We start from the raw sequence: 24,694 nt of genomic DNA, 5'->3' as shown, positions 1-24,694 counted from the left end.
CATCTCTGCCACTTAGTTCAGTAATATCAAATATTAGAAGTTAAAAATTTTTTAAATCAACATCATTGGAATAAGACAAATGGCGATAGTGCCTCTTACTGATTAAAGAGAAAAGAAAAAATTTTATCCACCAAGTGTATCTATCACTGGTTCATAAAAGTAGCCAAGTAACATCATTCTTCTCTAAATCATTCTAAAACAAAAGCATTCCGAGTTTCCTTTAGAGTTTCATGAGGTTCTCAGTCTCGGATGTCTATGCTTATCAATTTGTCAGAGACGTTAATAGGCCAGCCTAAACCCTCTTAAGTAATTTTTTAAGAGAATAAACAATTTTCCCACTGGGATGCTTTCTCAACTCCAGTTTCTCTCTAGGGAATCTCAACATTAAACTTTTCTTTTGCAAGTCAAGTACAGACGAGGATGACCATCTCTGAGTGGCTTCTCATTTTCTCTATGGAATGATGTTCATTTGGAAAAGATAAAGAATAATTTTGAGGAATTTAGATGTGGCTAGACAAATAATGAGCTCATAGATCAGTCTTTTTTCAAATTCTTTATATAAAGTGTGCCAGTATTTGTTCCCACTGTTAATGTTATGGGGTGAGGAGTGAGTTACTCTTTTTATGCCAAGAGCTCTGGGCACTTATTAGGAAAATGATCAAGAGAGAAAAAGGAGAAGGCTACAGAGCCCTTTAAAACTAAGAGCAAATAAAAAAGAATTGTAAATCTATCTGGGGGAGGACAGAATGTGAGATTTAGGATGCAGCTTATAATGAGCAAAAGACATTAACACGTTTTCACAAATATACTGCATGCAATGGACAAATGCAGGTTTGTAGACCATAGAGCATATTTTCTTCTTTTCATATTGTAAATTCAACTTCTACATCTTATCACCAAATCCTAAATATAAGTCTTTTGTTGTCGCTAATCCATTGGACCTTTGGACCTTTGAACTTTTGTAACTTTGCCTGAAGATAAACAAGGGACCAATGACTCTTGAGATGTTCCCATACATGCCAGGCAAATATTCCCAAACAGACTAAGAAACTCCTTAGAAGATTACAAGATGCACCATATCCTATAATTCACAGGTAACATTTTTTTTCTGCCTTGTTCCTCGCATGCTGAGTTTTCTGGACCACCAAATGTTAATTACACATCTTCCTGATGGTCAAAATTCTGTACACTGACCTCTGGAGACATACATGTGCTGTGTCTGCCAACATCATCTGTTTCTGAGAAGGCATGTCTGCTACAACTACAGCCAATTTTATAGAGAACAGCTAACTTTGTGATCAGCAGAGTGTAAAAAGAATGCTGTAGTTTTCATATCTAAAATTAAATTTGTATAGCACCAGGTCTTGGAGAGAATAAAGGGTAGAATAACTTAGGCAGAGACAACTCATGGAAAGGAGAGTTAGGAAGAAAAGCATCTGTCTTTCAAAACTGTTTGATCCCCCCGACTTCCATATACTTCTTGAATTCATGGATAGATGTTGGTATTTCCTTTTCCTGATCTACTAGACCTTTTTTAATTGATTGATTGATTGATTGATTTAATTATTTAATGTATGTGAGTACAGACACACCTGATCCCATTATAGATGGTTGTGAGCCATGTGGTTGCTGGGAATTGAACTCAGGACCTCTGGAAGAGCAACCAGTGCTCTAAAACTCTGAGCCATCTCTCCAGCCCCCACTAGATCTTACATTATTTGATTTGTTTCTACCTTAATCTCTCACCTATCATCCAACTGCCACCACGGCCTGTGTGTCCCTCATGTCTGGCAGACAGACCTCTGCTCATTTTCGTTTGGCTCTACCTTGGGATGTTCTCACCCTCTCACTAATCCTTCTGTTCTCTCTGCCTGGGATGTTTCCAAGTTCCAAAGACACAGTCCTTCTCCTTGCTTATTTAGCTCAGCTTTTTCATCATTTAAATTGATTTTAAAAACCAACTGTTCCTTTCTGGTGCCTTATTATTTATATAGCTTCCTCTAATTTAAGTTATCAAGCTAAATGCTTATTTATGTTCATTGTTAGTGATGGAACACTAGCTCTTACTCTTTCTAGGGCAAGCACCTACCATACATCTACTCTGTATGGTCTGTGACCCTCAGTGGCACAGAAGCTCTATAAGGAGTGTCTCAAGGGTGTGTAGTGTACTCCCGTGCATGTCCATTGTGTATGTGTGCATGGATATGGTAGGTACAGTTGTTTTCTCCATCGTTACATAATGGTGAAGGGGGCTCAGGTTTTGAAGCTAAAACTTCATTTGAATTCCAGCCCTATTTATTACTAGCTTTGAGAATTTGAGCAAATTACTCAACAGCTCTAAATTTTAGGTTCCTTGATGCTATTTAAGTAATAGCATTAACCTCTGGGTTTTATGAAAATTAAACATGAAAAAATAAACTACTGATTAAAATATGTGTCCCAAATAAATGTTCAAAAACCAGGAAAGAGAAAATCCTGCTTCTCTGGAGGATGATTGTATTTGAAACCATCTTAAGGACAGACCAAACCTTCCCTTATCTGTTCTGTTTACTGAGCATATAAAATGATGAGTTCTTGATGGCATTTTTCATATACTTGTCATTATGATTTGCTCATAGTCACCCTTCACTATCCTCACTTGGTGCATTCTCCTCCTCTCACAAAATAATCTTCCTTCTCCTCTCAGCTCAACTTTAAATCTAAGTTCCACAAATGTCAGTACACGTTTGTCTTTTTCTTCAGATTATCCTCTTTTATTGTCTCCTCCTTCACTTACAAACCTGCCCTTCCTTACTCAGTTTTTGTCTATTTTTATATGTATATAGTATCATACATAATCTAGAGTCCATATAGGAGAGAGGAATGCAGTATTTGAGTACTGTGTTTTAGTACTCAAGTACTCAAGTCTATGGCTCATTTCTTTTAGTATGCAATTTCCAGTCCTATTCAGTTCTCTGTAGATGACATAATTTCATTCTTTCTTATCAATAAATAAACTATATGGGGTGTGTGTGTGTGTGTGTGTGTGTGTGTGTGTGTGTGTGTACACACGCCTGTGAGCACGTGGGCATGTTGGGGGGCATCACAAATTTTATATATATATATACACTTGGTGATGGTTGTCTAGAATATTCCCAAAAGCTTGGCTCTCATGTATACTATTGCAATGGACATGAGTACACAAGTGTCCACATTTGATACAGATTCCTGGTAGATTCCTTCAGGTAGGTACTCAAAAGTGATAGAGCTTTATCATAGAGTAGTAGGACTACTTTGGATTGGTGTTTCTTTGTTTATTTTGTGTTGTTGCTTCAATATTCATATTGATTTCTATAGTGGCCACTCAAGCTGCATTGCCAACACCAGTATATAAAGATTCTTCTTTCTCTACATACTCAATAGAATTTGTTTTCTTTATAATAGCCATTGGAATCAAGATAAAATGGAATCTCAATGCAGTTTTAATTTTCATTTTTCTGATGTTTATGAATATTGAAGATTTTTCTTGTCTCTATTATATATTTGTATTTCTTCTTCAGAAACCTGATCAGTTCACTTACCCATTTATTGATTATTATATTGATTATTTATTTATTATACATTTCAGGGTATACTTTTTGAGCTATCTGTATAGTCAAGAACGCATTCAGGAGTGGACTTCTGATTTTTAAATTTAACTACACCAATGGAGAAAGCAAGCAATAAAAGATCTTTGGCAGGGTGTTAGAGGTCAAAGGTTACCAAGAGAAATTCCCCAAGCTGATGAATGGAAGGACTTGTTCAGTAACCTTTGCTGGGTGAATTTACCACAATCATGGACAGTCTATTTGAAGAACAGAAAATGCCAGTTTCCTGGAGTTGATGACATTTACTGGGGTTGCCTTACAATATATAATTAGAAGTATATAAAGTTGAGAAAAGTTTATTCAATTGTGGTAAGAATACTCATGTATAAATGTCAAATAGTCCTAGCAAGCTGGTGAGCTCACTTTTCCCTTTGATTTCCCCATCAAATCCAAGTTGGATTTGGACTCTCTAATGATTTAGTCAAAAGAAACAGCCATTGGATCTGTCCTGTAAAGAAAAATGCTTCTACCTGTACTGCCAGGTTCTTGTACTAGTGCAGAAAAAATGCTGTTATATTCCTCCAACTCATTTATAATTATGTCAATGTTTTTTTTATATCCCAACTAGGCCTTTCTTTAGATATATAAATATTCTATAACAACATGGTTCTTACTAATTCAGCCAGGTAACAATGTGGTCTCCAGGATGGGAGAAATATTTTTGACTACTCAGTCATGATTCCATAATGTATTTTCCATAATCAAATTATCTAACCAAATCATCAGTATATCTTTAAAAATAATTCAATAGTTTATTGTTTGAGAATTTCATACAAGGTATAATGATTATAATCAACCACCCAACTCCCCCAAATCTACCTCTGCCCCCCTACTTCCCCCCACACTTTATGTTGTCTTTAGAAGAAATAAGATGTTCCTTTACAATCCTTCTGAGCCCCCTTGCACAATGCTTCCTGAGCCTTATATGTAGGGGTTGTGTTACAAATGTACTAATGGGGTGAGTATCCATGGTAAGTTGGTGACTACACTTTGACCCGCTAAATCTTTCAAATGATCAAAGCATCTTATTTTTAAGGTAAAATTTACTATATCTCAATGTGTTCCACGTTTGCTCTTCCTATCTATGACTTAATACATTTGAAGTCTGTTTATGATTATATGATTAATAAGGGCTTTCAAATATTTGGACCATTTAAAAATATTCCAGCTTTTCTCCTTCTAAAAACACAAGAGTCTTAATCTCCTTCAAGAAAAGCATGATTAACTGAGAATGGATCTATAATGGGTCACTTGCAAGTGTGAGTCTATAAACGTCATGCATAATTGTCCATGCTTGCTTTCCAAGCTCTGTCACAAGTACTGAGATTTCATCAACCTTGGGTATCATGCAGGTTCTCCAGGATTCCTGTGTTGGGAATGAGGCTTATGTGAACAATGCCCTCACTATGGTAAGCCCCTAAGCTGTTTCAGTATTACTGTTATCACCATATCCAACCTATTCTAACTCATATTAAAAATAGAAATGTCTAGATTGTTCCCTTATGGCGTCTGGTTTTATGCTAGCTTGCAAGCATCCCATGTTCATCATTTATAAGATCAGATCATTGAATCAGAAAATATCTTAAGCTTTTCCAAGTCACAAATCATATTTGTGAACCTGCCGATGATTTCCCCCGACTGCTTCAAAATGATGTTCATATTTACAAATCTGCTTTTCCATTCAGCCATCTATCCAAATGAGTTTTCAAGATGTTTATTTTTCTCATCATGGGTTCTCCTTTTTTGAAGTTCTTTTGGAGAAATTACTAGTTTTTACTAGCAAAGTAAGACTCGCAGACAAGAGCTTTGACATGTTTAGAAGCCATTCATTCTCCTATGTGTCAGGTAAAGTATCAAGCATGAAGAAGCTGTTCATATAAGGTTGGAAAAGCAGCCATGAAACATAATAATTTAGGAGGAAAAACCCTCTCTGAAATCTGGATACCTGCAGCTATAAAAGACAAAGAAAACAGCAGTGCTTATATAACTCATCAACCAATGGGCTAGAAATTACACCTAGAAATTACTTCTCACAAAGAAGGTTTTATGGAATTAGACAAATTTCTGAGAGCACCACTGAATCTTCTGCACTTCCTTGTTTTGTACACACTCATTTTCGAAACTTAAAACATTCCTCACAGAGGGCAACATACGGAATAACTAAATCTCAAGTTTTAATTCAGAGCCCTTTTTCTGTTACTGTCTTGGGAAACAAAATACAGCTGAGAACAAAGTCAGAGCCTAAAAACAAACTTTCCTTCCCTGGACTCAGATAACAGACATGTAGCCAAGTGGAATTTTACCAATCTTTCTAAAAAGAGTAACGCAGTGTGAGCCTTGCTCCCTTGGGGACTTCATGAAAATGAGATGTCTACCACTGGCGTTCTCTAAGAAAAGGCTCTGATTTAAAGGCAAATGCAGAAAATTGCAGACATCTATGAACAGCTTAAACTAAAAAGCTTGAATTTTCCCCAAAGATGATAATAAAAAAAATTAAAATTTACTTGATGCCTATGATTCATTCTTTCAGCAACATTTATTGGTTGTAAATAAAGTGCCAAGAATTGTGCTAGATTTCTTCAAATGCTTTCTCTCCTTTAGTCAAGCAAGATGTGAAGTACAGATTAATTTGTAGATTGATGATGTGCCTAGAGTCACATGATTAACAGACCTTTTATATGAGAGGTGTTTAAAAGAGCGTGCTGTGTGCTGGTATTTTCTATGCACTAAGGCGGAGCATTAGGAGCTCATGATAGGAGTACTGATTAAGGTCATTATACCATATGGACAAAAGCTTACAATTTAAACATTAATGCTCTGGAGTCAATTCTTACATGTTTGAGAAAACTAATTATACACCAGTCTTCCCAAATTTCCATTTAACATTATGTTAGTAGACTAAAATAAGTCAGCCTAGCTTCATTTTGATCTTTGATCACAATAAACAGCAAACACTACAGTGGAGTGAATGTTTGCTTTCATGTTTGTTTTCCAAGAGACTCTAGTTAAGCATTTACTAGTATGGCATTGTTTATATAACATGACTAGTAAATATGTTCCGTCCTTTAAAGTTGAAAAGTACCTTCATTATAGCCTTTATTCCAAGATTCTTTATGTTCTAGACCAAAATTTGTCAGAGTAGTGAAGGAACCATTCTTTAGATCCCAGTCCTCAGACTGAAGCCTGAAATCCTAGATTCTTCCACATCTCTTCACATTCCAGTTTCCATCACACACTAAGAAATTCAAATGAGTCCATATTTCTCTAACTTCATCTATCTAAATAACACATAAATATAGATTGGCCTTGACTATCAACTTACACACATCTACTAAAGGTGTAGCACTTCTGTGGACAGAAGAAAGGGAATGAATTCTCACAGACCAGAGAAGCATACACAAGTCTTTAGAAACCTAGTGTATCTTGTACTGTATTCTATAACATTACCTAGAGTAGAGAGGTGATGTAGACTCTGGGCCAGGTCCTTTGGTCCAACAGATTAAACCAGCCTTTCTGTCATGGTGTGATGGAATCCTGCTGAAGAACAAGGTCCATGTTACTGGTTGCGAGTGCTTAATGTAAGAACAGTGCCAAATCTGCACAAGGCCCTTGTGGAAGTCCTAGTCCACTGACAGATGACCTAGACAAACATTTCTGCATATAGAAACACTATTTTAAACATCAAATTGCCTATTTTAACCATAATATCAATACATTTTGTTCATTAGCAGGTTGCTGGGGGGTTTTTTCTCACAAAATTCTTCAAAGTTAAATGACTAAAATTTCAGAACTTGCTTATTAAGTTTTAATTCTCAAAAATAACTACTAACAGTTATTGATCACAAAGTAATTATTATTGGAAAGACTCAAAGGTGTTTCTGGTAAGTGTTACAGCTCTAAGGCTTCCCTGGTTATAGTTCTGCTCCAGGCCAGGTGGTAAAAGGTTTTCCAAAGTGTTACAGCTCTGCTCCAGCTGAGGAAGGTTTCCCCAAAGAATTACAACTCTGAAGGGTAAAGTATCCTATCAATGGGGAGCCAAGAAATACCACAAAATCATACCACACACCGAACCTCATACAAAAGACTTATTGGGAGAAAAGAACCCAGGAGGGTGGCTGCCTCTGCTTGGGCAAGAGAATAGAGCAAAAGACAGTTTATATAGGGTTTCCTGGGTGCGGGTATTTCCAGGAAAGGGATTGGTGAGATTTCAAGTTGAGAGCTTAGGGCAAATCAAGAGATTGGTGGAATTTCAAATCTTGAGCTTGGGCTTTTTACTCTATAGGATTGAGGCTTGGTCCAGCCATTAGGGCTGTGTTCTGTGAGTGCAACCTAGCAGTTGGAGGTCTTTGGGGTTGTGAGGGGCTTACACTGGCCTTTTGGCAGAACTACCTCTACCATTGTCCCAGCAGAATCCTTAGGCTATTCTGGATGGCCTTACTCTTCACTTATGTCCCCGTGACTACTGAGAACATCCCCTCTGTTTTCCTGGTTGAAGCCCTTGGATGGTGTGGTAGCTGTGACAGCTGTGCTGCTATGAGGCCTATGGCAGACTTTACATATTTGTGTTCCTCTTTTAGATCAGGAACCACTGGGCTCATTTTCTCCTTCTGAAATTCACAGCACTAATATCAGAAGAGAAACTCAAAGACACATATGAAATCAAGTTAAAGACTTAAATGAGTTAATGTAGAAAGGACCAAGTTCTTGAAAAGTAGGCTTTTTAATCCCAAGAAACACTAGTTTACTTATCTTAGCTAAGTTACTGGTTATACTACAAATTATGCTTGTGTGTGTGTGTGTGTGTGTGTGTGTGTGTGTGTGTGTGTGTGTGTGTGTGTGTGTTTTCTTGTGTTTGTTATTGTCCTGCATATTTTGTTTTCTATATATATATACTGAAATTGTTAAATTAATCTCTCTACTACCTATCATATCTACTTTTTCTTCTAAGAACATTTAAGATCTAGTGCCTTAGCTATCTTCAAGTAGATAGCTTTATTAACCCTTTATTAACAAGGGTTACTATGTGATAGATGTCCTGAACTTACTCAGGTCTCCTAAATATAACTAACTACCTCTGGTAAAGTCCTTTCTACAACCTCCATCTACTGGCAACCATGATTCTTTACTCTGTGAATCTATGATCTTGGCCTTTTGACCCCCAGTCATTGGGATTGTGCATTATTTTTGTGTGCCCACCTATCATTATTTAACACAAAGTTCTACAAATTCATTAACAAAGATCTCATTTCATCATATTCAATGGTGTATGTGGTACATTTTCTTAATTTGGTCATCAGTTGACAAGCATTTCTATCTTAGCCATTGTAAATAGTGCTGCAATGCTATTTATATAATACTTTTTGATATAACACGGAAAACAGTCAATACAAACAAGAATATTCAATTGGAAGTATATTGAACTAAAACATTTCTGCACAGCCAAGGAAATAATTTCTAAAAAATGAAGATATGACCAATGAAATATATTAAAATATTTGTAAGCAAGTCCTGGTTAGGTTTTATTGCCAAGCTGACACAACCTAAAGTCACCTGAGAAGAAAGAATCTCAATTGAATAACTGCTTTGACAGAGTGGACTTGTCCCCTCAAGTCCCTGTTACTTTTCTGTCAACCTTATACAAGCCAGTCATATGGAAACAGGAATCTCAATTGAGAACATGCTCCCATAACATCAGTCTCTAGGCAAGTGTGAGTTTTCTTGATTAATGATTGACATGGGAACGAGTTTCCAGCCCACTGTGTAAGGGGCCACCTCTAGACGGCTCTCCCTGGGTTGTATAGGATATCCAGCTGAACAAGCCATAAAAGCAAGTCAGTAAGCAGTGTCCTCAGGGGTGTCTGCTTCTGTGTCTGCCTGCAGGTGCCTGCCCTGCTTGAGTTGCTGCCTTGTTCCCTTCCATGACTGACAGTTGTTACCTGTCAGAATAAAGTGAACTAAACCTTTGCCTCCCCGAGTTGCTTTTGGCTAGTGTTTTACCACAACAATAGAAAGCAAACTAGATCAGCATGTGTTTAAGAGATTGTCCTGATTGATGAGTGATAGCAAAGGTCCAGCCCACCATGGGGCAGGGCCATCCCAAGGCAGTGGGCAGGGGTTGCATAGGAAAGTTGAGCATAAGCCACTGAGTGAGCCAGCAGGCTACATTCCTCTGTGGTTTCTGCTTGACTTCCTGCTCTCACTTCCCTCAATAAGGAACTTTTCCTGTAAGGATGTTCTAAGATAAACCAAGTTGCTTTGATCATGGTATTTATCACAACAAAAGAAAACTAGACCAACATACAACTAATTAAGGATTAATATCCAAATGTATATGAGCCTCAACTCAGTAACAAGTTCAATAGAGAGAGAAAAGGCTGGAATAGAAGTCCATCAAGAGAAGATACACACATGGACAATTGGCAGGTGAACACTGCTTCAAAAGTATCTACTTCAAAAATATCTACTAATTAAAGATATAATAATTTAGCCACAATGGTATGTCACTTCTTGCTAGTAGAGGGATTTGTCCAGAAGATTTAAAACTAAGTGTATGAGAGACTATTGGTAAAGGGGATCTGTTGTACACTTTGAGGGAGGATAATGAAAAAGGGCAACTATTATGGAAAACAGGATAGAGGTGATTTTAAATTAAATAGAGAACTGTGACGTGACTCCGCAATGCCACTACTGGGTATATAGCCAACTAATAAGAAATCATTAAGTCCCAAAGACATTTGGATTCAGGGTTCATTTGGGAGAACCCCTCCAGGGTAGATTGAAGTTTTATTTGCCAGCTTGTTTTTGCTTATCTGCCTGTTTGTAGGATTAATTCTTTACTTAAATGTTTTTTAACTTTATCTACTGACAGATTTGTTGTTTATTTTATTCACTCATACTATTAGAAGCCATGGTCTTGTAACTTACTGGTTCTCAACAACTTTTTTCATATATAAGTATTTTTATTGTTATATTTTTAAAATTACTTATGTTTTGAGATTAGTATAATTATATCATTTCTCCCTTTTTTCCCTCATTCTAAACTTTCCCATATACCCCTTCTTCTTGCTTCAAATTCATGGCTTCTTTTACATTGACAGCCCCTTTTATTTTAAGCTAGAGATGAATTTACCAAATTTATTCCAACAATAGTTACTACAGCACAAAAGATGAAGGAAAGGTCGCTTATGCCCATTTCCTTTGTGTCATGAATAATTAAAGTATAATTAGTTGATTATTTCTGGCATCGTATAACTTCTGTTCCTGTGGTTTTCAAGGCTGACAACATGTAGTATTGCAGTCTACATCTACACTGTCCTGTGTGTGAAAACCAAACCTGCTGTTATTTTCCTGGACATTGGGTGTCAGTAATAGAACTTGTAGAGTTGAATAAGGAAGTCAATGGTGAAGGTGATACAGGGACACAGTTGATATTTTACTATGAAATCGGCTGACAGAGCATCGCTGGGGGATGTGGGTGACATTGCAGATCCGGAGGTCACCTGGGAACTGGGCAGCATGGCCTCTCTCTCTCTTTGATTAAGGCTTTTGTTTACTTTTGTTTCCCAACACTGAGTCCTTGAGGCAAGAAGCAACAAGTTGCAAGCTGGGATGTGCTGTACCTTCTTAGGAAGGGTGGTGTGGGTGGAAGGAGGCCAGCAGACTGCAGATCACTTTCTAGATTTCAGTTGCCACCCAAAGACTATTTTAACATAACAGCTACACTGTAAGGAACTGGGTCTTGGGAACTGCCCAACAAATCCTCCCTCAAGTACTAGGCCCTCCCTCAAGTCAGAAGCTTGTCAGCCAAGCTCCGGATCCTTGGCATATGGCCTGCCCTGGTCTTTCCCTTTTGTTGCCCTAAGGGCCGTCCGTGTGTTGTGAGTCAAATCACTGGGCAACCATCTTCAGCAGAGCCAGAGGCTCTCTAGCAGCTACTGTTTATTCCAAACAAAACTGGAGAAAGGGGAGACTATCTAGCAAAGGGAAGCCAATCCCAGCCTTCAGAGAAGACCCCCTACAACTAATCAAAAGCTCTTTAAAGACATTTCTGTTGGAATATTCAATGGCCAAGTAGACGCCACTGCGCCTGTGCTCAGGTGAGAGCCGACAGCTCCTCCCTGCAGAATGCATAGGCTTCTTCTTCAAGAGAGTTTTGCAATAGAAGCGCTGTCAGTGTGAACAGGTGGAAGAGAGGTAAAAGCTCTTGTCTGCTTGTTCCTGTTGCAGCAGCTGCCTCTGGCACAGAAGACACGACAGGTGAGAAATGCTTTTCCTCTTCTCTGTTGATTCAGAAATGGGGCAAAGCTCTGCTTGAGCTATAGGGTTTTATGGCTTCTGAAAACCTATTACAGTTTTTTTCTTGCTTCCCTGGGGGACCACAAGAGCTCTTTACTTTGCTTTAGTGTTGTTGTTATTGTTGTTGTTAATTGTCCAAACAAAGAAATAGCTATACCTTCATATCAAGCTATAACCTTCCTCTTTTGCCAACCTCAACTGTGTATACAGACAGGGTCAAAGCAGGGCTGCAAGCAGCATAATGGCGTCTAAGGTTTAGCGTACCAGCAGACTGGAAACTGGAAGCAGATCAATCCTGAAATGTGTCTGGAGCAAGGAGGTTTCTGCTCCAAAGGATATCCAGGACCAAAGAAAGCTGTGGTTTCCTCTATTTGGAGTGTTTGTGTGGTTTGGTGCCCAGAGAATATATGATAACAGGGACGACTGGACTCAGCTCTCTTACTTGACTGGCCCCTGGATTAAGCTCTGTGTACAGGGGAAAGGAAGCATCTACATCAAACTCCAGGCACATGTCATTCACAGCCCTGGGCTACAGTAGGATTCACCATCAGCATCTGGAAGAGGCTTGATTTCTGGAATGTAGTGGATCTGATTGCTTCTTGGCAGCTAGTCTTTTCCAATTATGTTTGGCTTAGTCTGATCGTCAAATTACTTTACAATCCCCAAAGTGATTCAGGATGTCTGTAGAAGGGACAGAGACAGCTCTGTCTACAAAGCTGATTGCCCATGATGGAAAATTCTAATGAGATTTCTTTTTTGAAAAGTTCTTTGAATAATCCACAACCCAGTCAAAGGGAAGGTGATGCATATTATTCCTTGGCCCTTTGTTGAACCAAAAGAGCTGAAATTAGCACGCATCTCTAAAATGTTGGTCAATTCAGACCAGCCTGCACAGTTTTATTGTGTTCCCTTGATACAACTCAAAAAATATTGTATGCAATTTGAATATATCTGAATTAAATTTAAGTTTTTTCAGTGTGTGGTGTGGTTCAAAGCATTTATATTTTTGTACTTATTATATTAGTAAACAAGAGGATTCATAATTCAGTTCTTACTGAACTATGGTAAATTTGCTGTGGCAAACTTAACATTTCCTTTTTATAAAGTATGAAGGAAAATTTTGGATGAAATCCAGCAGGCAGAATAGAGAACTTCTTCAAGAACACCAAGTGGTTTTTCTAATGGTTCCATGGAATTCATTATTTATATGGGAATACCTTCAGGGATGATCATATGGCTCCTCCACTTAATTCAACCAAGTTAATACTAGAAATGAATTTTAGCAATTTTGAAGCCCTTAAGTTAAAAGTCTATAAGCAGCAGATATCATGAGCTAGAGAGAGTATGTATTCCAACGTTATTAAGCTTTAATATTTTTTAGGAACCATGAGCACAGCCCAGTCTATGACAACCTTTCCGGATACAAACTATATGATTTAAAGTTTGAATTATAAGTAGATAATATTTTTAAGATTCAATAATATAAAGTTTAAGAAACCCACCTCTTCATACTCTTTTCTCCAAAAATAGTCAGTGGAGTTCTTTAAGCAAAGACCTTGAGAACAAGCCGCTGTTTTAATAGTATCATGTTAATAAACTGAAGTTATTCTCTAGATGATAATAACATAAAATTTCCATGACACAATAGCAAGTCAAAGCTACCATGATGATGAGAAGATAGAAATTAACAGACATTGACATATGGTGCATCCATGATGCTCTCCATTGATGCAACTAAACTGTCCTGTGGGCTCAGTGGTCCACATTATTGCCCTGTAATTTTGTGTGGTGTTACTATGAAGTCCCTGCATCATCTTGTCAATCCTCTCTAAAGACTATTATTTAAATTAGTTATTGCAGAGTAAACATTTTTCACATGTCTGAGGTAATCTCTCTCACTAACGAAGTGGGTGTGGATAAATCACACAGATGATCGCCCAGCCTCCATTTTCCTGTCTGGTTCTATACCTTACAAGGACTCTGAAAGCAGAACACACAAATGGTTTCTCCCTGGCTCTTATAGTTTAGTTTTAGCCCTTATTTTATTTTTAAGACCAGTACACAAACTGGGTTTCACTTATTGGTGATAAATTTCAATATATAAAATTAAGAAACAGAAAAATGACAAAACTCACATATATGCCTGAAATAGGGTCACATCAAAAGCAATCTAGTTGGGCCAAACAGAATTCCCAGGTAAAGTCTGAAGAGGGAAACTTCAGCAGATAATTAAGAAGGGAACACACACAAGGTAACACTGTGGAGTATAAAGAAAACTCCATCAGATAAGAGGCTGCCAAGACCCAAGGGCCGTTTTACCGGCCAGGCAGAACTGTTCTTTCCCACCACACCCAAAATAATGTTTCATAAGCTAATAATTCCCTTTAAAAAACAAAATAAAAATAAGCATAAAATAAATATTTTCATTTTCCAGGTGGAGTGTCTATTGTTTTCCTTTTCTTGGGGAAAACATAAAAATGTGTCACTAAGTACATTCCCACGATTCCTTACTAAGTCCAGTTGTAAACTGGGTGAGATAGAAACGGAGGTCAACAAATCCAAAGTGTGTCACAAGCATGTGACTCTTCCGGACACTTTCTTTTAAGTATTTATGATCCTTCATGCCCTTTTTCTTTTAAGTTGTTCCTATTTACTCCATCAAAACTTGATGTTAGTGAAGCAAAGTTAAAGTCAAGAAAACAAGTGCCCGTTTCCCCTTGTCCCTGTTTAAATTGTTTACATTCACCAGGAAGCTGAGAAAGAAGCTATGAAGAGTAGCCATGCCCCAGCAAGTTCCTACATAGACATCCAGATTATCTTAGTAAAACCTAAGTTTTAATGGCTCTTCCTGTCCTCCCCCAGGTAGCCTCCACTCTTCACAGTACTGGCGTCCAGGGCTCTTTTCTCCCCAGATTATGTACTGTTTAACCAGATGGGTTCTGGAGAAAAATCTCTTCAGTCCAAATGCTCTAAGTAGAGGAGAAGGAAAAATAATTTAGAAAGAGACAAGTGAAAATCTCAAAATAGGCTGGGAAGAGATTACTGTACATTATGCTGATTTCTACAGGTATGAACATTTCTCTAGTGGGTTTTCTGTTTTTGTGGAAGTTGACAGCAGGGCACCGTGCCATTTTTGAGTACAGAAACCATGTTCATCATGATGGGAAAATGTGTCCTACATAAGTATCCATTAAGTAACAGTGCTTCAATTGCCAAATGGAATTCCTAGCATTTCAATCAGAAAATTTTAAACAGAAGTTCAAGACATGGTTTGGCACATAAGAGGGCTTACTGATCTATTTGAAGACAAGAGTTACATCCCAGAACATCAGACCACTCATGAAATACCTGTAGCTCCAGCTCCAGGGGACCTAAGGCTCCTTTCTGGTCTCCATGGTATTTATACATACACATACAAAAAAATAAATCATTTTAAATAAATATATTAATGAACATATAATAGAGATGAACTGAGATTAGAATACATGCCAACACACAGGAAACCTAGATGATAAAACAAAATAGGAAGATTTTTGTTTTATTCTTAGGCAGATTTCACTATCATCAAGAGGGGCCATCCTTTTGCTATTGTGACATGATGTTTCAATCTGCTTGTTGTTTGATTTCCAACTTAACACAAGCTAGCATCACCTGGGAAGATAGAAATTCAATGGAGAAAAGGCCTGTGGGCAAGTCAGTGGGGCATTTTCTTGACTAGTCATTGATGTGGGAAGCCCTAGCCTACCTAGGTAGGAAGTCCTGAGTTATATTTTTAAAAAGTAATCTGAAAAAGTCATGAAAGAACAAGCCACCAATCAGGGTTCTTCATTGCCTCTGCTTCAATTCCTGCCTCTGTGTTCCTGCCTTGAGTTCTTGCCCTGACTTCTGTTCGTGATGGACTATATGATAAAATAAACCCTTTCCTCTTCAACCTGCTTTTGGTCATGATTTTTTCACAGCAGTAAAAAGCAGGCTATCTGTAGACACTATAGATGTACTGGGCTAAGGTCACAGTTATCCTGGAGTGAACGTGTGTCGGACATGCCTATGTTTTCTACTGCTGACTTCAAGAATGCAACGGGTTGGTTAAAGTAAAGAGTTCCTGTATATGCAGTTCAGAGCTCTTAGTGACACAAAGAATTCACTAAACACAAATTATTTGTGGAGATGTAGAAGCAATTCTGTGTCTTAAGCACAATTGTACCCTTGCTGTCAGCATAATTAAAACTCATTCTTAAGAATGAAGACTGAAGTGTGGACACTATGCCCCTCCTTAGATTTGGGAACAAAACACCCATGGAAGGAGTTACAGAGACAAAGTTTGGAGCTGAGATGAAAGGATGGACCATGTAGAGACTGCCATATCCAGGGATCCACCCCATAATCAGCATCCAAACGCTGACACCATTGCATACACTAGCAAGATTTTATCGAAAGGACCCAGATGTAGCTGTCTCTTGTGAGACTATGCCGGGGCCTAGCAAACACAGAAGTGGATGCTCACAGTCAGCTAATGGATGGATCATAGGGCTCCCAATGGAGGAGCTAGAGAAAGTAGCCAAGGAGCTAAAGGGATCTGCAACCCTATAGGTGGAACAACATTATGAACTAACCAGTACCCCGGAGCTCTTGACTCTAGCTGCATATATATCAAAAGATGGCCTAGTCGGCCATCACTGGAAAGAGAGGCCCATTGGACTTGCAAACTTTATATGCCCCAGTACAGGGGAACACCAGGGCCAAAAAGGGGGAGTAGGTGGATATGGGGGACTTTTGGTATAGCATTGGAAATGTAAATGAGCTAAATACCTAATAAAAAATGGAAAAAAAAACTTATTCTTTTTTTTATTTTATTTGATTTTTCTGTTTTGCTGAGTTATAATTGACAGAATTCTATTTTAAAGTAGTAAATAGAATATTTTAATGTACCTGTAACTTTTCAAATAACTTTCACAATCAAATTAATAAATATCTAATACTTCCCATACTCATCACTGTGTGACTGTGTGTGTGTGTGTGTGTGTGTGTCCATGTGTGCTTGCTTGTGTGTGTATGTGTTTGTGTACTGAGAGCATTCCAAATCTATTTCTTATAAAATTTCCAGCATCAGTAAGTTTTACATGTTCTTGCCATGCTATATTAGATAGCTAGAAGTTACTTATTGTACACAATTAAATCTCTGTCTCTGACTAGTAGCTCGCATTTTCACCTCTAAGTCTCCGTTCTCCTTTTAGCCAATAAGTGTTCAATATGTTTACAGTCCACAAATAAGTGAGATTAAACAATACTTGTGTCTGTGTGTATGGCTTACCTCATTTAGCACAGTGCCCATTATATTTCATACATATTATCACAAATGACAAAATGTCCTTCCCTTGCATGGGTAGATAATATTCCTGTGTGTGCATCTCACATTTCCCTTAAGATTTCATCCATCCATCTGCGAACATTTCAACTGAGTCAACATTCTGACTATGGTGATTGATTCTCCATACAGAAGGGTAACGATCTCTTCTGCACACTGATTTCATTTCCTTTAGATATCAAGCAGGGGAATAGCTGAATCATGAGCACTTGAAGTCTTAACTTTTTGAAAAGCAGATTCTACGCTATTTTGCTTGGTAAATTTGTACCCCTCACTATTCATTCTACTTTTCTTTGCCAACACTTGAAGACATTCTGTAATATTGATTGGAACAAGGACAAGGAGATTTCTCATAATGGTTTGGCTTTGTATTCTCTGAAAATAATTGTCAAATTTTTCTCACAGACATGATGGCTATTTTTACATCTTCTTTTGAGAACTGTCTGTGCAGAGTCCCTTTCACTTTTAAGAGACCTTATTGCATTGTATGCTTTCTTTACACTTTTTGCTTGGAGACCCTTACCTAAGGTATGGTTTCCAAATATAACTGCCTTTCCATTCTGAATGAAGAACCCAAATTTAATCTTCCAAATATGGATAGGTAGTACTCCCAGCAACATGAAGAGGACTTTTTTTTTTAGTATCTTGAAAATTTACATAAATATATTGACATTGAATACATGGATTTACTTCTGGTCTCCCTAGATTTTCACTTTTCATATCAACTCTGTTACTTTTGCCCCTATTGCTTTAAAATATATTTTGAGACCATGTGTTATAATGCAACCAATTTTGTATCTCTTTCCTGGTTGGTGGCTTGGCTATTTAGAAACCATTGTTGTTGCTATACAAATGTCAGGAGTAACTTTCCTATTGCCTTGAATCGTGTTATTGGCATTGTAGATTATTTCAGTATCATGGGTATTTTAGCAATATTGAGTACCCTAATTCATGAGTACATACTATTTCTTATAGTTGTCTTCAAATAATTTCATAGTTTTCCTAACAGTTTCAGTGTATATGTTTTGTCTCCTATGTTAAATTAATCCCAAGTTGTTTCATTGATGATGCTGTAAATAGGATCGTGCTCTTATAATATGAATATTCCTATGGTGGTTTTGTATCCTGAAATCTTCCTATCTCCTTTTAACAAATGTTCCTTTTGTGGAAAAAGGAAAAATATTTCACTGGACAGACTTACATAATACACAGTATATGAAATAGAAATAGAGGAAGCTGAAAATATAACTATGTCCCATATTTATACTGAAAAATCAGTATTATATTAGTAAGGAAGCAAAATAAGGTAGAATCAATACATGTAGCCCAATATCAGTCACAGATCTTTCTAGAGTAAATTAAATAAGTTTTTTTTTTCTAAGAAATAATTGAGACCATTTGATCCCAGACTTTTGTTTACATTGTAAACCTCTGTTTCCATTGTGGTATGGTAATCTTTGTATCTTGTAATACCACATGTACAAAAGAAGATATTGTTACATATGAGTGCTAACTTTTGCTCAATGCCCAAGCAAGTGAAAGAGTACTGCTTTCTGAATCAAGCATCACATGATACCACTGTGCTAAAGAAAGCGTGAACAAATTTATAAAGGACAGCCACACTACTGTTCTTGGCCAAAAATGTCCCATCGACCACTTTTATGCACACCATGGGCTAAGAATATTTGTTATATTTTGAATGGAATTTTAAAATTAAGACTACAAATGAGAAATTATATATGCTCTACAAACCTAATAGCCTAGAAGTCCTTTTGTAAAGATTATTTGGTGACCCCTGACAGATTTTTTTAAAATAGTGCTATTTCTCTCTTTTGTCAAAGGATTTATTTTGTTTTTAATTATGTGTATATATGTATGCCTACGTGTAGGTTTGAGTAGGTGACAGCAGTTTGCCAAAAGTCTTTGCTTTGCTTGGTCGGTCCCTGGTGCTGTTTCAGTATCGGATACAGTGAAGGTGTGTATAAGCAGTTACTGTGCTGTGTGTCTGTCTTCCTCTCTTATCCCAAGGTAGCACTGCCTCTCTGCTCTCTTCTGTTAGAAGAGCTAGAGGTGCTAATGGTCCTATGAAAACACTTAAAGCATTCTGGTTTTTTCATGTAAACTTTATCTTTTTACTAATGTCTACTCTTTGAATATATATTGAGAACCCTAGATAAACATGAAAAGTTAAGTCTATAACATTCCCTGATTCCTGAATGTCAGGTATACGGTCACTAATGAAATAAAGAGTTGCCCAGTCTAAGTACCCTGGTGCCTTTCTTTCATGAGATTTCTTCTCCTGTAACTACTGCATTGCTACAAATTTGATGGATTTTGTAATAAAAAGGAGCCATACATTCCAATCAGAATATAGATTCATAAAGCTCCCCCCATAAACATTCCAGATAAAGTAAGACATTCCAAACAAGCAAAGGCAGAAAACAAACCCAGTAAGCTTTTAAAGGACTTTGGTATTTTTATATTCCAGTGAGAAATATACTGTGCAAGTAAAAAGTAAAACTAGAACAGAAATAGTACCATGTTCTAAGTCGCATTACCCTTTAAGCAAACTAATTGCATTAATATTCCCTTGATGGTAATTATGAATCATTGAAGCAGTTTTTGTTTCAAAAGCCAGATGCCTCTGTCATTGGTTAAAACAACAGAGGCATTTTGTGAGCTGGGACTGAAGTTCAACGGTAGAATGCCTGTCTCACGTGTTTAAAGTCCTGGGCTCACTAAAACACCAAAACAGAGAGGCAAACTTAACATTTTCCATTTGCGTAGCGGTTTTCCCACAGTGTTTATGCAAATGTGATTATATCACTGTGTTTGCCCTTGTTTCTTATTTTATAATCTAAAATTTCTGTTAAAAGAACAAGGAATTCTCTTGATTTGGATTTGATGTGGCATTTTTATCTTACAGCTAGTCACTGTGCTTCTGTTTACAACATGTGAAATACTCTAATCAGAACAAAGGTCCCGGCATGGGGCGAACTGTAGGCTCACACTGCTGAGTGGTAGGCAGAGGCCAGAGTCCACTTGCAGTATTGTAGAGATCAGGTTCAGGTACAATCTGCCAGCCTACTATAATTAACACTGATTTGTCCTAGCAGGTGGCTGATAGGATTTATCACCAAAGACCAGAAACATGCACTGTGCCATCCTAAAGGCAGAAGCAGTGGATGGGGCTCATTTGATGCAGATCTTTTGGCACGATGGGGCAGAGTCCCTCTACCCAGCAGTATGGCTGAGAGACAACTGTCAGTGTTCAGACTGCTACCTACATTCTGCAAAAGCTCGGAAACTTCTCCTGGAAGCTCTTGATGTAAACATTAGAATCGATGATTTGACATTTGACCGGAAAAAGGTAATTACGTCTAAATGCTCTTCCCCTTCTCTGTTGAGTTAGATCAAGGGGTTAGTCTATAGTAATTTAAGTAACTCTTTTTTAACTTCTCATATATAGAGGAAACCCTCCATGGACATGGTTGTACATTGTTTGATAGGGTAGGAATATTCAGTGGAAAAATCTACTGTTGTTATCACTACTACAACATTTTATATTTTTATTTTTAATAGGCTTACTTTTTATTTTAAATGAAATTTCATTACATCACCTTTTCTTTCTTTTTTCCTTCATCCAACTCATTCCATATTCTCCTCACTCCCTCTCAAAGTAGTGGTCAATTTCCCTTTAATATTGTTACATATACACATAAATAAACATATAAATATAGCCTACTGATATATTCTGGTTTCTCTTCAGAATGTATGATATTTTGATTTTAAAACTACTACCATCTTAATACCATATGCAAATTTCCATTTTTTATTCTTTTAGGGGGAAGCAGGCTTGAAACACAATCATGCAATTTATACCATGAAAATGGTGCATCTGGCACTCAGTTTGCTGCTCTATAAAGCTAGAAAAGTACAGAATTTGTCCACAGAAATGCCAAACGTTTGAGAGGCTCTGCCAGACCCAGACGAATACAGATGTGGATATATACAGCCAAACATTGGACTGAGTGTGGGGACCCCAATGGGGAAGTTAGAGCAAGGACTGTAGGAGCTGAAAGGGTTTGCAACCCCATAGGAAAAATAACAATATCAACCAACCAGATGACCCCCCCCAAAGCTCCCAGGGACTAAACCACCAACCAAACAATACACAGTAGGTACCCATGGCTCCAGCTGGATATGTAGCAGAGGACTGCCTTATCTTGTATCACTGAGAATGTAGGCCCTTGGTCCTGTGTAGGCTTGATGACCCAGGCCGCTGAGACAGGAGTGGATGGGGGGGGGAGCACCCTCATAGAGGCAGGGGAAGGGAGGAGGGGATAGATAGCATGTGGAGGGGAAACTGGGAAGGGGGATAACATTTGAAATGTAAATAAATAAAATACCCATTAAAATATAATCATTTAAAAAAAAACAGGAAAAGAAATGTCAGGGGATGAGACAATCTGGGTGCAAATGTTTATCCTGCAGAAGTCGCTCAGAAATCTTACTGATTAGCACTGTTTATCCAAACAACTGCATATGTGCATAAGGCATCCTAAAATCATCAGTCTCGGTGCCAACCACATGTGCTGTCGAACCTGCTTCTCTGTTGCTTATTTCCGAATCCTCCCCAGAAGGACAAACGTGACAGAAATGCCTGTCTTTCCCCACTCTTCTGTCCTCTCAGCTTTCTTCTCTATTCTCAATTCTCACCCTTAGTAGTCAGACCTTCTCAGAGGAAGTTTGAGTATAATCTACAGTGTGTAAAGCAGAGATGCCATGCTAGTAAAATTCTATTTCTAATCACTCTAATTCAGTAGTATTAAAAAGAAAAGCAATTGCAGAAGACAGAAATGTATAGTTGTGCAACATACAAATAGATGTTAATTGTCTTATACCACTCTTATTTCTCTCTTATAAGGTTTATATCACATGGCCCAATGACCATTACAGTGAATTCGAAGCTAACTGGCTGAAGAAAAGATGCTTTTCTCAACAGGCCAGAGCAAGGCTCCAAGGAGAATTGTTTTTACCAGGTAACATTGCAATGGTCTTCATTCTACACTAAAAACTTATAGTGAGAATTGATTGAAGAGAATACTATTATTTGAATTGACTATATTTACAGGACATGGTTCATTGAGTTAACACATACATATTACAAGCTGATCAAATCAATGTAATCAATATTTATATCTCTCATTTTCTAAGGATGTGCTCAGGAGCAAATTCAATCCCTTGTATCTTGGTTAAAATAATATTGTCATTTCTGAGAAATGCTTAACCTGTTAGCAATACAGATCATTTGCCCAAAACTGAAATGGAGAACAGAGCAGATGTTGGTATTCTAAAATACTGGCAGAGAAAGATACAGTAGGCTTGAGCCTGAATTAGCTGAAGTAAAAGCTGAGAGTCCAAGTTGTTTTCTCCACACTCTCTGCAAAGGAGTGGCATCAACCAGAGGTAGCTCACCCTCTTTAATGATATCTAAAGTCAGAACAGAACAAAACACAAATCCCTGTGCTGGTAGCCATGAGATTATGTGAGCAATGAAGCTGTAAAACAAGGAGCACAGAATTGAATCCGCTGTTAGGTCAAATGCAATCCCCTTTCTCGAGCATTTATATGGGTCTCCAGAGATTCTGTGAGCCGAAAAATGTTTAGGGATAACTCAAAGACGAATTTAGTGGCAAAGGGAGATGATAACATTTCTCAGATAATAGGCAAAATAAATGGGCAATTAAAATGAAAGTTCTAAGGGATACACAATAATACAGGAAGTGGGAGCATGTGTGAGGGTGGAAAGGTCTCTGATTTACTCCATATTGTTCTACTGATTACATATGGTTACGTATGTTCTAGAGATTACATTTGGTTGTGTGGTCAAAGGCAAACTCCAACCCACGTGAACTTTGCCTGTTGGTTAGAACCCTAACTCCCACAAGCCAGGCACATTTCCTGCATCCCCTTTTCCTCTGTCAACCCCATCTATCAGATCACTACCCTTTCAGGAAGTGGCTACTTGGCTAATCCCTTGCTGCCTCTCTCAGGAACGCTGAGTCATATACTCAATGAGGTTCTACTTTCCTTCTTCCAAACCTGAAACTCCCTCATGTGCAATAACTGTCTGGGATTTTAAAACGAGCCTTACAGCAGTTCACTAGAAGTGGAGATGTTACTTACTAATCAACTTACCAGGCCACATTCCTTTCACCTATGGATGTCAATCACAAGGTACCAGAGTCTCCCCTTCTCTTTAAGCACAGGTCAGTCTTGTCAAGAATTCAGTTTCTCTAAGTGTGTGGTCTCACCACCGTGACAGCTGATAAGGATTTGTTCCATTGCTGGGTCTGAACCAAGAATCAATTTTCCTTTATCTATCCCTGCTAGGTGGTTGAAAATAGATGAGTACATAGGAAAACCATTCATCCACATTCCTTCAGATTCTGTTTCTGAATTCTTGAAGGGGGAGATCAACAATAACATAATTTCATAGCCATTATCTGGGTCAAATAGCAATATGTTGAATTTTTTAATTTTAGATTTCTTCTGGTATTCAGGGTTTTCTTTTTTTCTTTAACTCTGCCCTAGTTTTGCAATCCATTTGGATTTTGCTTTCATTGCCCTTAAGTTCTTCTCTGTGTCATTTCAGGAAGTAAAAGTCAACATTTTTATTATCACAGCTTAAGCTTTTAAATGCTAAAGGAGGAACGGCTGCACCTCCTCCATTAATATTTCCTGACAGGTGAAGCTTTTCCTTTTTTATAGCTTACATTCCTCAGTCCTATCAGGCAGGAGCAAAATGAAAATGATAGTACACTCCCCTGAGTAGTGGAAAAAGCTGGTCACAAACGACGAACTGTGAGCATGAATAACATAAGAACTGGCTGCTAGATAGTCACAGGAAAGTGTTTTAATACTTTTAAACAAAGTTCATCTTTAAATATATTTCCAAGCTGTGCAGTTGACTGGCAAAAGAAGAAACTGTTGTGCAATTTTTAGAGTATTGATTGGATGGCTTTTTTCGCCTATAGAATTTGATACCTAGTCCAATGTGAGTTTTCAAATATTAGTACTCCAGAGCCTGTAAACAAAGCGAGTTCCACTGAAACACTCTTTGCATCTTTAACCTCCATAGCAATCTTCCACATCTGCTTCTCCCTTGGAAAGAGGGCTACAGTGCTTAGAAAATCTGGAGTACAGATGCATAGCACTTTCCTTCTTTTGGCACAGGCTGCCAAACACAAAATGAAAAGATAAATGACAATAAGCTGTGCACAGGACCAGACTTTCCCTCGGAGCTAAAAGGAAGATGTGGAGAATATCATTTCTCTCATGCGTGTCCATTCAGCTGCACAGACATTTGGCATCTATTTTGTTCAGGGAACTATGTAAGGAAATA

At 37.8% G+C, this 24,694-nt stretch overlaps 1 protein-coding gene and 1 long non-coding RNA gene across 7 annotated transcripts in view; one reads left to right on the top strand and one right to left on the bottom strand.

The window, feature by feature from the left end:
- The window catches only part of Gm30319, a 92,804-nt gene that overhangs the window by 62,240 nt on the left and 5,870 nt on the right, over nucleotides 1-24,694 (bottom strand). For 2 of the 3 annotated variants that reach the window (XR_374873.2, XR_003953887.1), the window contains exons 1-2: nucleotides 23,488-23,751; nucleotides 7,074-7,163 (exon numbers count right to left, since the gene is read on the bottom strand). This is a non-coding gene — a long non-coding RNA (predicted gene, 30319). Of the gene's footprint in view, nucleotides 1-7,073; nucleotides 7,164-23,487; nucleotides 23,752-24,694 lie in introns of those variants that run through there. The other variant, XR_003953886.1, reaches the window with a different exon arrangement.
- Bbox1 (butyrobetaine (gamma), 2-oxoglutarate dioxygenase 1 (gamma-butyrobetaine hydroxylase)) overlaps nucleotides 11,257-24,694 on the top strand; it is a 50,758-nt gene continuing 37,320 nt past the window's right edge. The window contains exons 1-4 of one of the 4 annotated variants that reach the window (XM_006498823.4): nucleotides 11,257-11,882; nucleotides 19,176-19,261; nucleotides 20,403-20,656; nucleotides 22,214-22,328. In XM_006498823.4, the coding sequence (XP_006498886.1) occupies nucleotides 20,438-20,656; nucleotides 22,214-22,328 (334 nt within the window). In that variant the 5' untranslated portion in view covers nucleotides 11,257-11,882; nucleotides 19,176-19,261; nucleotides 20,403-20,437. Of the gene's footprint in view, nucleotides 11,883-19,175; nucleotides 19,262-20,192; nucleotides 20,657-22,213; nucleotides 22,329-24,694 lie in introns of those variants that run through there. The other 3 variants (XM_006498822.4, XR_001781096.2, NM_130452.1) reach the window with 3 other exon arrangements.

Source organism: Mus musculus, chromosome 2 (assembly GCF_000001635.26).
Source record: "Mus musculus strain C57BL/6J chromosome 2, GRCm38.p6 C57BL/6J".
NCBI lineage: Eukaryota > Metazoa > Chordata > Mammalia > Rodentia > Muridae > Mus > Mus musculus.
This window is presented reverse-complemented; position numbering and strand designations above follow the sequence as displayed.